The 13963-nt window shown below is 37.0% G+C and overlaps 1 protein-coding gene across 7 annotated transcripts in view; it reads right to left on the reverse strand.

Moving 5' to 3' along the window:
- LOC137627752 (homeodomain-interacting protein kinase 2-like) overlaps positions 1-13963 on the reverse strand; it is a 162152-nt gene that overhangs the window by 110829 nt on the left and 37360 nt on the right. For all 7 annotated transcript variants that reach the window (XM_068359083.1, XM_068359092.1, XM_068359074.1 and 4 more), the window contains one exon: positions 8882-9094. In XM_068359083.1, the coding sequence (XP_068215184.1) occupies positions 8882-9091 (210 nt within the window). In that variant the 5' untranslated portion in view covers positions 9092-9094. The remainder of the gene's footprint in view (positions 1-8881; positions 9095-13963) is intronic.

Consider the following 13963-nt stretch of genomic DNA (forward strand, 5'->3'; position numbering starts at 1 on the left):
CCGATACAAAAAAGAGTTCAAGGATTTATTTGAAGAAAAACCCTGCACAGCGAAAGCTCAAAACCAAAATAGAGTACTTCACCAAAGATGATGGAAAAAAACTCCAGGTTTCAACAGCGAGTAAAGTACGTCTTGTCGACACGTCGACAGAGAAGAAATTGAGTCTTTGTTTACATTGAGTATGGTATCTGGCCGACAGTTGGCGCTGATGGGCACACCCGCAACCTGTATAGCGATCGCTGGCGAGTTTTTTACAGTTTTTTGTCTGTCGAGCAACAGAGTTGCAGCTATATATATTCACCGGCTAAGTTAAATATTTAAAAACTAGGTATGCATGGATTCACCAGTTACTTAGTAAAGTTTAAACTTTTTATATAACCATATCAACAAGAGTAGTTATCTATAACTTTCTGATCATCCTGAGATCAGCTTTTTGCAGTGTTTGCTTCATTTTAATGTTTCCAATGTTTTGCAACTCTTTGAATGTCAGCTGTATTGGATCTGTAAATTGGGCAAGGAAGGTCAGGCACTAGGGTCTGAAAGGCCATTCAGCACCAGTGTGTAAACTGAAAAATGCAGCAGTTACAGTATAAAGGAAAACTTGATGATGTTGGACAGCAAGATTTAAGAAACAATATGGGAACAAGAGGTATAGTAAAAGGCTAAAATGGGAGTGCAAGCAAGAGCCAAAAGAATACAGCAGACCTTTAAGACTTATTTTACATTCAATATCTTTACTCTCTTCAATACATACATGAACTCTAAAACTTGCTAAAGCTTTATACTGTATGTCATCCACTGCTACTGAGGTCTTAGTGTCCAATTAAGCCCATAGTTAGCCACCATCCGACACAAAAAATGCAAAGTGCAAAGAGGCGCTTTTCCAATGAACAGTTTTTAGCACCTGACTTGTGGGAAAATTTTTACAAAAATTACCAGGAAGTGGGCATTCCCCTGACACTGTGGGCATTGACCTTGACCAGTTTTAAAGTCTTGAGCCTCTTGATGGTACAGTAACTTATTTGAAGAATGCCAACATGGCACTATTAGATAGAGGTCTCACTCTACAACACAGGTTCCTGACTGGATCCTGATTTCTGCAATTCTCCTTGTCTGCAATTCTCCTTAAGTTTATTTCCAGAACTCCCCAGTAAAAGAAACACCACTATGGTCCTTGCCCATAAATACTTTTAAGACAGGAATCTGTTCATGCCTGAGAAAGACCTTCATTAGGAAGTCATTATTCTTGGCCCTGGACTCATACAACAGGGATAATAGCATTCCTTCCTCAAAAAACCCACCTCAACTGACAGGACCTCCAATTCACATATCCTCTAAACAGAGGGTAAAGCTAACAGGAACAGTATCTTGATTGTCAAATACCCCAACAGTATCTTGATTGTCAAATACCCCAAAATCTCAAAAGTTGGATTACTCATGAACTAAGATGTGGAATAGAGCATATACTTCGCGGCGAGAGGTAAGCGGATGTCAAATAAGGAGCGTCTATTTGAAGAGTGCATATCATCGAAAAATGCCTATCCAATGTTGAGCACATATCTCAGAATGTGTGAATACGTGCGCGCTACAGCTCGTAACCAAAGGATAATTCCTCCAAAACCGGAGCTTACATACTTAAACGATCAAGTGCCGGTTTGCACATCCTAACAGGTAAGGGCCATCTGTTATGGCAAACAAGAGACTACTCAATTGCTCTCCTTTGAGAGCGTGCGCCAATTAATGGCGTGTGAAAGAAACAGTACCCTATGTGACTGCAAGCAAATGAGCTTGCTTGACCAAGTGTGTGTGTGATCAGTGCGAGGGAAAAGATGCACGCGAATATTTTAGTGGGTGCAGATCTACTTGATGGTGCGAGGAATTGGCAACTCTAGGTGCAAGTGTGCTCAACTTAGAAAGCGTATATTCCAGTGATCGGAGCTTGCATGATGAATGCAAGGTAATAGACAAGTGATCCCTTTCGTTATCAATCTCGCAAGTGATGGTGTGTTGTCTGGCGAGTGGACCGATGGTGCACTACCTTTGAGAGCATTGGTTGAGGGCATTTCCCACTGTCCAGAAAGCGTGTGATTCATGCAATTGAAGCATGTGAACTACTCAGAAAGTGTGTGATTCATGCAATTGAAGCATGTGAACTACTCAGAAAGTGTGTGATTCATGCAATTGAAGCATGTGAACTACTCAGAAAGCACAATTCATACAATTGAGGCACATGACGTAATGAATATCTTCTTTGTGCACAAAGGGTAAAACACAATTGCAACTTGTGTCCCAGAGAATGCAATAAACACGACAAGGTAAACGTGATGACTACTTTCGTATAGGTGATAGTGATGCGATCTACTGTCTACATGTGAGTAATTGTAGAGGTGAGTGCAGCAAGCACAACTTTATAGGCGAGCTCAATAAGTCCTTCCTTAAAGGTGAATGCAAGTTCCCAATGGTTGACAAACTCTGTAGAATTCTCCAAAGAAGTATAAGTCAAATAGATTGGACTATTCAGGGAAGGGGGGTACAAGGTTGTTTTCCCTTCAAAATCGTCAGCTGTCCTGAGACTATCGACAAGAAGAGTGGTTCTACATCAGGCATTTTTGCCTACTCGGGGAGTGGGAAAAACCCCTGCTTATTACCAAGACTTTGAGGTAATTTATGCAACAATGGGATGCCTTTTAGGCCTAAGGAAGCTCACAGTGTCCTTATAGTGATTTCCTCAGTGTCCTAAAGAATTTCAGGCAACTTACTAAACAAAGCTTCACTACTATACTTCACTTGGGGGGGGGAACTATCACCGATTCTTTAGTTATTTTCTGAGGAGCAAAATAATTATACTCCAATTTTTTTCAATGAGGCACATTTGCACCGACGGGCAGAGGTGCCCTTTTAGCTCGGAAAAATGTCCTGCTATCTGATTGGTTAGATTCATCTTGTCCAACCAATCAGTGAGCAGGAAACTTTTCCGAGCTAAAAGGGCGCCCCTGCGCGCCGGTGCAAATCTGCCTAGTTAAAAAGAATTTACTATAGTCATCATCCTTCTTCGTCACTCCAATGGAGGAAGACGGAGGAGGTCAGAGGTCAGATTACCAGGAGGAAAAGGACAAGGGCAGACGACTTTAATTTTGAGGAAGATCCCAACAGTGATCAATCCTGTTTCAGCTACTCCTTCCTTTTCTTCCAATATTCCACGGACACACTTTGTCAAAATTCTTAACAGCTAAATTCCCACCAAGCTGAAATCATACTCTTATTTAAGGATGAGGGTTTGTACTTGTGTAGGAGCACAAATTTCCTTGTCTAGTATTGAGTCCTCTTGAGGCAAAAAAAAAAAAAAAAAAAAAAAAAATCTTATCTTGTGCACAATTAAAAATGCTTATAAGAGAACACTAAATGCAATTCCTGAGATACAGAATGTGAAAGGTCTTTTAATGAAATAAATTTCATGCTCAAAATTATCATGTTAAGAAACAAAATTATTTGAAAAATTAAAGTTTTTTTAAAATATGGCATCACGAACCAAAGGACCAGCCTTGATTTTATGGTTAAACTGGGGGCGTTTGAGGTTCTCCAGGTGATAACATTTCAAGGATATGGCTTAAAAAATTTATCCGCCGATTACTAAAGACCATAAGTGTTGGATTTTACTGCGTATGATAAGCTTCTGTACAAAGACACAGGATTAAATAATACATATGGCTACTCTCCTACCTGTCTCGGGTAAAAAGAGAAGACTTAAGGTATATGAAATATTAGAGGAGGATAATAGGACAACAACAAGTTTTTAAAGCAGATGCATACAACTCCTCATCTATTAGGATTATGGGAATGCAATGGTGGATCCTTCTCCCACTACTGCACTCGTTGCCACGAATGGTCCCAGAGTGAAACAGTCCTCATAAAGAGTCTGGACACGTTTAAAATAACGTGAAGCGAAGACAGATTTACTCCTCCAAAAGGATGTGTCCATAATGCTCTGCAACAATCTATTCTAACTTCGTGCGTCTGACTTTTAAAAGCTTGAGGTCTGCCTTACTGCAATGTGCCTGAGTTTCTCTTATTAAGAGCCTGATGAAGAATGAAAGTGTATTCTTTGACCTCTGTAACGAGGGCTTCTAGACCGAGCACCAAAGAGCTTCTGCCTTGCCTCGCAACTTTTCGTTCAGTCCAGGTACAACTTCAGGGCTCTTACTGGACACAGGACCCTTCTCCAACTCCTCGCCAACCACATCCGAAAGGTTCGGACACTCAAAAGCCTTGGGCCAAGGTTGAGAAGAGCGTTCATTCTTGGCGAGAAAGCCTAACTGCAATGAGCCGATAGCTTTGTTATGTCGAGAAAACCAACGTTTTAACTAAAAGCATGAATCCCACTGACTCTTTTAGCTGTCTCCAGACTGACCAAAAATAGTGTCTTCATCGTGAGGTCCTTCAAAGAAGCTGAATGCAAGGGCTGAAACTTGTCACTCATAATGATCTTCAGGACTATATCCAGATTCCAAGCTGGTGAATCCTGGTGTTGTTGCTTTGATGTTTCAAACTATTTGAGAAGTTCCTGTAGGTCTTCAACATTAGAAAGATCCAAGTGTTGGCCTGAATACGGCTGCTAACATACTCTTGTATCTCTTGATGGTAGAGGATGAAAAAATTAAGTTTCCTTCGAAGATATAACAGGAAGTCAGCAATCTGAGTTATAGAGGTACTGGACGAGGAAACAGAGTTGACTCTGCACCACTCTCTAAAAACCTCCCACTTGGATTGGTAAACCCAGAAGGTAGACGTCCTCCTTGCTCTTCCAATAGCCCTAGCTGCCTCCTACAAAAAAACCTCTAGCTCTTGTGAGTTTTTCGATAATCTGAAGACAGTTAGATGAAGAGCTTGGAGATTGTTGATGGTACCTTTCCATGGGGGTTGTTTGAGTAAAACTACTCTTAATGAAAGAGGAAGTGTTTTAATTCTTTCATTCTACCTTGTTTTGAATATTGTTCTCCTGTCAGGTGTTCAGCTGCTGATTCTCATCTTAATTTGTTGGACAGAAACTTACGGTCTATTAAATTTCTTATTCCTGATCTAGATATTAATCTTTGGCACAGTCGTTCAATTAGTTCATTATGCATGTTGCATAAGATTTTTCATGGCTCTGACCGTCCTTTGCATTCAGGTCTCCCTGGATAATTCTATCCTGTTCGTAATACTAGGCAGGCAGTTAATTCTAATAGCCGGGCCTTCTCCATCATGAGGCTCAGTACTACACAGTATTCTAGAGGTTTTGTTCCAGCTGTTGCCAAGATGTGGAATGATCTTCCTGATTGGGTAGTTGAATCGGTGGAGCTTCGGGGGTTCAAAGTTGGAGCAAATGTTTTTGTGTTAACCAGGCTGACATGAGTCTTTTTATAGTTTATATATGACAAAACTGTTTTTGACGTTGTTAATAGTTTATATAGGACATAACTGTTTTGACTTTGTTACTGTTTTTAGAATGATTTATTGTTAATTTATTCTCATCATGTATTTATTTCCTTATATCCTTTCCTCACTGGGCTATTTTTCCCTATTGGAGCCCTTGGGCTTATAGCATCTTGCTTTTCCAACTAGGGTTGTAGCTTGGCTAGTAGTAATAATAATAATAATAATAATAATTTTATTCTCATATTTATCATGCATATTTCATTAACTGCACATTTTACACGCAAACCCAGTAACGTCAAAAACAACAAAATCATCTATCACTTTCTTTCTAACGACATCAAATTATGGATACTTTACTCAAGGCTTTAGAAAAATAAATACTTCCTATTCCTCTCTGCGCCCAAGTCCTTGCGATGCGCCATCTATTGGGTTTTCCATGACTTATTTGTTCAAAAGCTTCGGTGATTCATAGTGAGGCGATTCGTGTTCATTCTCTGGAGGTCTAAGGGAACGAACTTTTGTTCATGATAGTACCTCACTAGAGGCGCGCAGGTAGTACACCTGGCTACCCAATCTGCGATTGCCGCGAGTTTTGAAATTTCTGCCGAATGTCAGGGACGTATAGTTTTATATATAACTACCGGCTAAGTCATATGTTTAAAATTTCTTGTTCTGGCTCACATTCTTAGGCAATTTTTCACGGTTTATAAACTTGGTGTCAAATTTAGTGGTTTCGCATTATTGCGTAAGAAATTCACGAATAGGCAACCTAACACGCAGATAACAAGAGTTGACTATTCAAACAACATATCTCATGAGAAAAATGGAATTAGCTTTTACTTTACATAAGACAAAATGAAGTATTATAATTAAATCATATAGAAATCATATAGCAATGTAATGAAATGATACAGACAAACTTACGTTAACCCTAGGGAAAATTATTTACAGGGGGAGAGAGGAAGTAGTGGAGAAGAGACCCTACTGAGACACTTGCCTGTCAATTTGGGGAGAATGCAATTTTTTTTTCTATATATAATTAAAGTACACCACATTAATATCATATGATCTTGTTATTATCATTTTTATTAATATTATCGCAAGCTAGACTATAATGCTGGTTGGAAAAGCAAGATGCTAAAGCCCAAGGGCTCCAACAAAAAAAAATAGCCCAGTGAGGAAAGGAAACAAGGAAATAAATAAAACTAAAAGAGACAAATAAACAATCAAAATAAAATATTTCAAGAACATTAACAACATTAAATTTGATAAGGTATAAAAACTTAAAAAAAAAATAAGGAGGAGAAATAAGATAGAACAGCATGTTCAAGTGTACCCCCTTGCAAGAGAACTCTAATCCAAGTCAGTGGAAGGCCATGGTACTGTACAGAGGCTATGACACTACCCAAGACCAGAGACCAATGGTTTAATTTTGAAGCGTCCTTCCAGAAATTTTGCTTACCATAGCTAAAGTCTCTCTTCTACCCTTACCAAGAGGAAAGTAGCCACTGAACAATTACAGAACATTGTAGAGGTTAACCCCTTGAGCGAAGAATTGTTTAGTAATCTCAGCGTTGTCATGTGTATGTAGACAGAGGAGAATGGGGTAGGAATAGGCCAGACTATTTGGTGTATGTGTAGGCAAAGACAAAACGACCCATAACCAGAAAGGGGGATCCAATGAAGTACAGTTTGTCCAGTCAGAGGACCTAACAACACTCTAACCATTGTACTATTCAGAGAATAGTACAAAATTTCAAGACTTTTGCCCTGGAGATCCAATAAAAATCTAGGCATTGAGCACCACAAAAGAATCTGTATGGGTTGAGATGCTTGGGCAGAGTACCTAGACAAAAGTGGCTGACTGAGTTTACAGTACATGTAGCTCATGACCAGGTCAGATCAGCAAAACATTGTTCCGCAAACTTTTTTGTCAATTTATTTTGTTTCATGTGCCTTTAGTCTTTATCCATACACAATGGCTCATGAAAAGATTAGTAGCAGCAGTGATGAGCCAGAAAACAAGATTTCAAGAACCACTCTAAAATTAAGAAAGGCAATAATTGAAAAGACAGAAAGAAGTGTTTCCCATGAATACCATTTCCAAAGAGTATGGCACAGTACAGTATTAAAAACTTAACAATGAGCACAATTTAAAAAAATGAAGAGGCCATTACAGAAATTAATGCAATACAGGAGTGCCATCCTAAATAAATAAACTAGGACCAATGAAGTTGAGAAATTGCTAAAAATTTTAATAAAGGGAAAAGTCAAGAGGATGATAGCATCAGTAGCAATCATATATACAAGGGTGAAGCAAATACATTCAGATATTATTCAAAATATCCCAAGAAAAAGTGATGCTGCAAATTCTAGTGAGAATGTTAGACCTAGTTTGATAAATTTAAAGAGAAGAGGCATTCATATTGTTATAAGGCATGTGAAGGCTGCTAGTTTAGACAAAGCAGCTACTGCAAAATATGTTAGGGAAATGTATCATCCAAGTAAGGCAGCAGCCAGCAGAGTAGTTAATGTAACATCTACGTAAAGCAGCAGCCAGTAGAGTAGTTATTTTTTTTTATAATGATTACTACTGTACGGATTTAAGTAGTTCCAGAAACCTCTTAAAAGGGATGTAGAGACAAAACTCTTTTGATAAGATTTAGTAAAAAAAAGACCTCAAGTCAATCAGTTAGAGCCAGAAAAGACATACAAAACAGGAAGAACCCTCAAAGGGCAGTTATACCCAATGTGTTCAAGGAGGGAAACTCTCCTTCCAAGTGACACTAACACTTCCAACTCCTACCCTCCTCACCACCACTTCAGTATATAATCATTTGTTCTATCATAACTTTTCCATATTTTCAGTATGCATTTATATAGTGTTCTGTTTTTTATCCTTCATCAAGACTCAAACACACTATTCTATCTTATTTCTCTTCCTCCTGTTTTATTAAACTTTTCATAGTTTATATAGCAGATATTTATTTTAATGTTGTTACTCTTCCTAAAATATTCTATTTTCCTTTTTTCATTTCCTCACTGGGCTATTTTCCCTGTTGGAGCCTCTGGGCTTATGGCATCCTGCTTTTCCAACTAGGGTTGTAGCTTAGCTAGTAGTAGTAGTAGTAGTAGTAGTAGTAGTAGTAGTAGTAGTAGTAGTAGTAGTAGTAGTAGTAGTAATCAAAGGATAGCCAATTCCTTGTAATGCGCAGTGCCTGGCAACGTAACCCTGTTTTTTTTTTTGTTGCAAACTCTACACACAAATAAAAAAAGCTTTAATATTATATATATCAAAATAACTAAATGGTAATTGTCAATACTTTTTAGCTGCCACAATCTATCCAAAGTAAACTCACCTTTAGTTGTGCTCAACGTCTTAAGACGTGAACCTTAAAATTTACATTAGGTTCTGCTCCAAGTTTTCAAAAGAGCCTCAAGTAACAATAATATTGAAATAACTGACCTGATGAGAAAGATGTTTAGCAGATAATGTGTGTTGGGGGGCAGCAGTGGAAGCTGAGGTCAATGCATAGCCAGGCTCTGTGCCGGCATAATCCGAGGTGGTCTGGTCCAACTTTCGCTTCCTCTGTAGACAGTGTCCAGTGGTAGCAGGGGCATGCAAGACTGCGTTGGGCTCACCTCCTCCCGCCGGAGAGATGAACATGTCATGCATTCCCTGTAACACACCAACACAAAAACACACACATTAATGCCCAAAAAGACACACCACAAGACACGTTAATAACCCACAAAGAGCCGTGTTAGTAAACTTTACATGTCATTAGTTATCATTAGAGGATAATTACAACAATCACTGATATATTCAACATACAAAATCTTTATAAAGCCATACTATTTCTCCATATGCTGCATTACTCACACGTCAATCAAAACCTCACAGAAATTAAAGTAAAAAATTAAGCTTAGAAGAAATAATACCAGTTATGGAGACAATTATCTATATACAGTATACACTCGCTAATCCAGCACAGGGGGTAGCTTAACCTTGCTGGATTTAATAAATTGCCTGATAAATAGAATTTAGATTAGATTAGGTAGACTATAAACCCACAATTCTAGCCTACAGAAAATTCAAGTAACTTTTTTGACACAAACTTGGTATGGCATATGCTAGGCTATTAAATACCAATTCATATAGACAACACATTCCACTATACTGATTTGCCTATCAAAAGTTCATATACAAGACTTGGCATAAGCTAAGTGCCATAAACTGATAAAGCAATACCTTATTTAGTATACAGTATACTAGGGTCAAAGAATTTGTCAATTCAACATTTAAAACGCTAAAACATATGACTGTCGGTAGCCTAACCAACAATTCATGTCAAACATATGTAGGCTACGCTACCATAATAGTCAATCATGACAAGTCAAAAACAGACATACCTCTTTATAAGGTTTACTTTATCATAGCTGTGTATGTCAATCAGTAACCCCATTTTACATTGATGTGTATCTAACAAATAATATAACAAAATTAAGATTCTATTACTTCATCCCCAGATACTAATAACAACCTCGAAGTCAAATGCAATACAGTAGCTGTTCAAAATAACAATAGGTATGTGATCTAAAAAAATGTAGTCATTTGTTTGAATAGTAAACAGTATAAGTATCTGATTTTTAATAACTTCAGTATCATTTTAAATTAACTCAAATCAATATTAAACAGCCTTTGTAATTGTTCTTTATCAAAATGACTAAATGACTGCTTTAAACTTTTATGAAGATCGAGAAAAAAATACACAATCTCCTTTTACTAATGGCATAATTTATAGTTTGTATATTTCTAAGATAACTACAGTACTGCACACATACAGGTACTGTACTTGCAATTCTATGGTATTTATCTTATGGTAAATAGCAATAATTTTATGTAAACCTACCTACAACACTGTAGTTGACTATGTGAATATATGCCGTTTAAAGTCAATTCAGCTTTTTCCATATCGTAATTTTCAACTAATAGTGTATCTTATAAAAATAATTCTAAGATAAATTATTTACCAGAATAGCAGGCAACAGAAATAGATGCGCAGGATTAGCGAGGATTTGGTGCATACAGTACTCTCCATCTTCCCTTGGAGACAAAACCACTCATAGAACGAATGAGAGAATTAAAAGCATATAGTATGCAAACAAGGAGAATGAAAAATTAACTGGGAATATTTTTCATTTAAGTCAATTAATTTACAACAATAATTTTCCATCAAGTTTTCTAATATTACTGTATAACATTCTAGGTGATTTACAGTAACCAAGGTTAGTTCTTCAGTTTACCGTTTACATTTCTCTTCTTATTATATGCTTAATGCAAAAGGCTTCAACATATGAAGAATTTTCTTAGGATGTAAACATAAATGATACTTCAGCAGAACCACCAAACAAAGACTTGGGTGATGTAGGAACTAATATTAAAGACTGCTTGGAAATTATAATGTTCATTTCAAATGCTATTTATCACTGGTTTCAAATGCTACTCATCAATGTTTGTTGCAATAACTTCCCTCATTAAATTTTAAAACTTTTGAAGATGAAAGGCTTGTAAATAGTAACACTCCCTGCATACTATACAATGCTTTTATTCTACACAACATGAAACCTTGCTAATAAAAGGACCTAACAAAGCAAACAAATTACAAGAACACCAATCAATGTAATGATGTAAAACCCTTGATGTGGTAAGATACAAATACTGGACTGTATTTACTGTACAAAAAAATTTCTGGGATTTAATACAAAGTATGTTATTTAATCTACAATACAAACCCATTAATCATAAGCTGCCTTTAAAGCCAATGCATCACCATAGCTAGAATGACCTGATCTCACTCCATGAAGCTCCCTCCAATTGAGTTCATAAATGAGAGGTAGGAATATTCACATACAATTAAGGAGTTGGTATACAGTTCCTAATTATTCACAGGGGTTGGGTAACAGAGGTACCCAAGAGTTCTAAATCCACAAATTACGGCTAACCCCATTCGATAACAGGAATACAGTACTGTATATACTCACAGCCATTACCAAATTATCAGTGCATATGTGGTCAGTGGATTTCAAAATGGTGACAAACTGGAAAGGGAAGATTTGTCAAAGCTAAAAGATTTACTGTGCTTTGACAAATCTTCCCGCTGCCAACTCAAAGCATCTTGAGGTTTACTAAGCGGCAGTGAGTTGACAAAACTATAGAAAATCTTGCTAATATTACAGCAATAAAAAAAAAGAAATAATAGATTACTGTAAATAAGCAGGGACATTACGGAACCACTAATCAGGATATTAGGATATTGGAAGCATTAAAGGCTATGGGCTAGAGATATCTTCCCCTAGTGGGTAGTCTGTCAATATACCCTCTCGGTGTACATGGGGGGCATTACTCAAAAGACCCTTGCAGCATCTCTTTGGCCTTTAACTGTACTCATTCTGGTTTACCTCTGTTCTGCCTACTTTCTTCCATTTTGCTGCTTAGCTTAAACGCTCAATTTTGGGACAATCGTAAAGTTGCACTTGGATAATGAATGACCTCCTAGAAATCCCCACCAGGTATTGCAACCCAAATATATAAATCCAATTAATTTATTCTGCACCTCTACCTTTTGTTCTACGGTCATTAGGATCTTGTTGCACTATGAGTAGGTTTGGTGGAGGATGACACTCTTAATAGCCAAGACAATAGCTAAAAGAAGATGACACACTTTTAGGGGCATGACAAAAGATTAAGGAAAGAGACAGTAGGCAAGCAAAATGTTAACACTACAGTGGTTACAGTGAGACTTCAAAAGAGAGGTGGCATGATGTGGGTTACCCAAGCAAAACACATATCAGAAAGAGGGAACCAAGCATTACACCAGGGAAGACCAACGATCAAAGCTGCAAGATCAGTGAAAAACAGATTTAATTACTGTATTTCCTGTATCATAAGACACTACAGGTGGTAAGACGCACCCTATATTCAGCTAAGGAGTTTTTGGAGGGGGAAAAAAATTTATTGAAGATTTTACAACCTATCATAGCAGCAATTCCTAGTTTGCGATTCTAGTGTGAATTTTCATCTGACTCAGTAGATTTTCATATTTTGGATGTATTATGAAATGTCGGGTAAATATTTATTAGCTGTCTATCTGTTACCCCAAATCTACTCCATATTCATATAAAAAAAAACACTAAACCAGTTGTAGTTGATACCATCATAACAATGTTTTCAAGTTTTTGCTTACATGAAAGCAGTGTTGCCAAATGCTCCTGATCGAAGTTTGGTAGAGACGTAAAATTCCAGTAATATTTCCCAAATTTCTCATGCATAAATTTTCATACAAAATCAATTGATGATCAAATAAAGAATTCTCTATACATTTCACAGGGTGGAATATTTTTTTCTTTTGTTTGTGAAACTTTAGGTATAGTTAGTTTACAGAAAACTTGGTAACACTGCACTCAACTTGCAGCGAGATGTTTTTTTCTAAGTTTCTGTATTATTTTGAAACTCATGCAACAGAAATAACCAAAATATTGCTTTATCATAAAATATAAAAAATATAAGAAAATAGATAGAAACTGCAAAAGCAACTGCTTGGATACCATCAGTTGGCATGTTTGCAAGTACTGTAGATAGAGTTAACAAGTCACCACTCATCAGCCGAGCTGAGCTGACAACCAAGACAAAAACAAAATATTTTGTAACCTCCATTTATTAAAGAAAATGGATTCAAAATAAATTTATTTATTACATTTGAATGATGATTGTAGGCTTATATTTTGTCTGGTGAGTGTGATTGTTTGTTTCTCATTACTGGGGTTGTCAAACTCCCATTAAAAAAAATTTAGCTTAGTATTAGAATGCAGGGTGATTTTGGGAGTCTTTTTTATGAAAAAGGCAAGTCTTATGATGGGAAATATGGTACTTAACTATCATGGGTCTCCCCAGTGAATACTCTAACCTGATCTGTAAAACTTGAAACCATGAAGGTTAAGATCTGATAGCATTAACAAATGTGTTTTTGTATTGTAAAAACACCTATTATTCAATTTAACCCATTTATCCAAAGTTGTCTAAATAGGCACTGACGATGAATTGGCAAGTAAAGTTATTGCGGAGAAGTAAACCTGTACCACAAGACACTCATCACTTCAGGCATTTAGTACATCCAGAGGACCAATGGGACATATGTTCTAATGCAGAAAATTGTAAAGTAATGGTTGGTATCTTATGAAGTGTTGGGGTTACTAAATTATTGCAGGTGCCTCATGAAGGTATCCAGATAACTGTGTATCAGGTCTCTCAGGTAAAATAGGGCAAAGGTGGACTGCAGCTTTCATATTTCTCTGAGAATGGCTGATAGTTGTCAGTGATATTTGAAGGTCACTTTAGTAGAAATTGCATGGACTGTGTGTATTTATATCTTCATCTGGGCTAAGTTATGCCTAGGCTACTACAAACCCTGATAATTACTTGCCTAAGCCTGAAGTATGTAATACTTTAGGTGACTGCTTCTTCTAAGTATGTAATACTTTAGGTGAC

The sequence above is a fragment of the Palaemon carinicauda genome, chromosome 2 (assembly GCF_036898095.1).
Source record: "Palaemon carinicauda isolate YSFRI2023 chromosome 2, ASM3689809v2, whole genome shotgun sequence".
NCBI classification, from domain to species: Eukaryota; Metazoa; Arthropoda; class Malacostraca; order Decapoda; family Palaemonidae; genus Palaemon; species Palaemon carinicauda.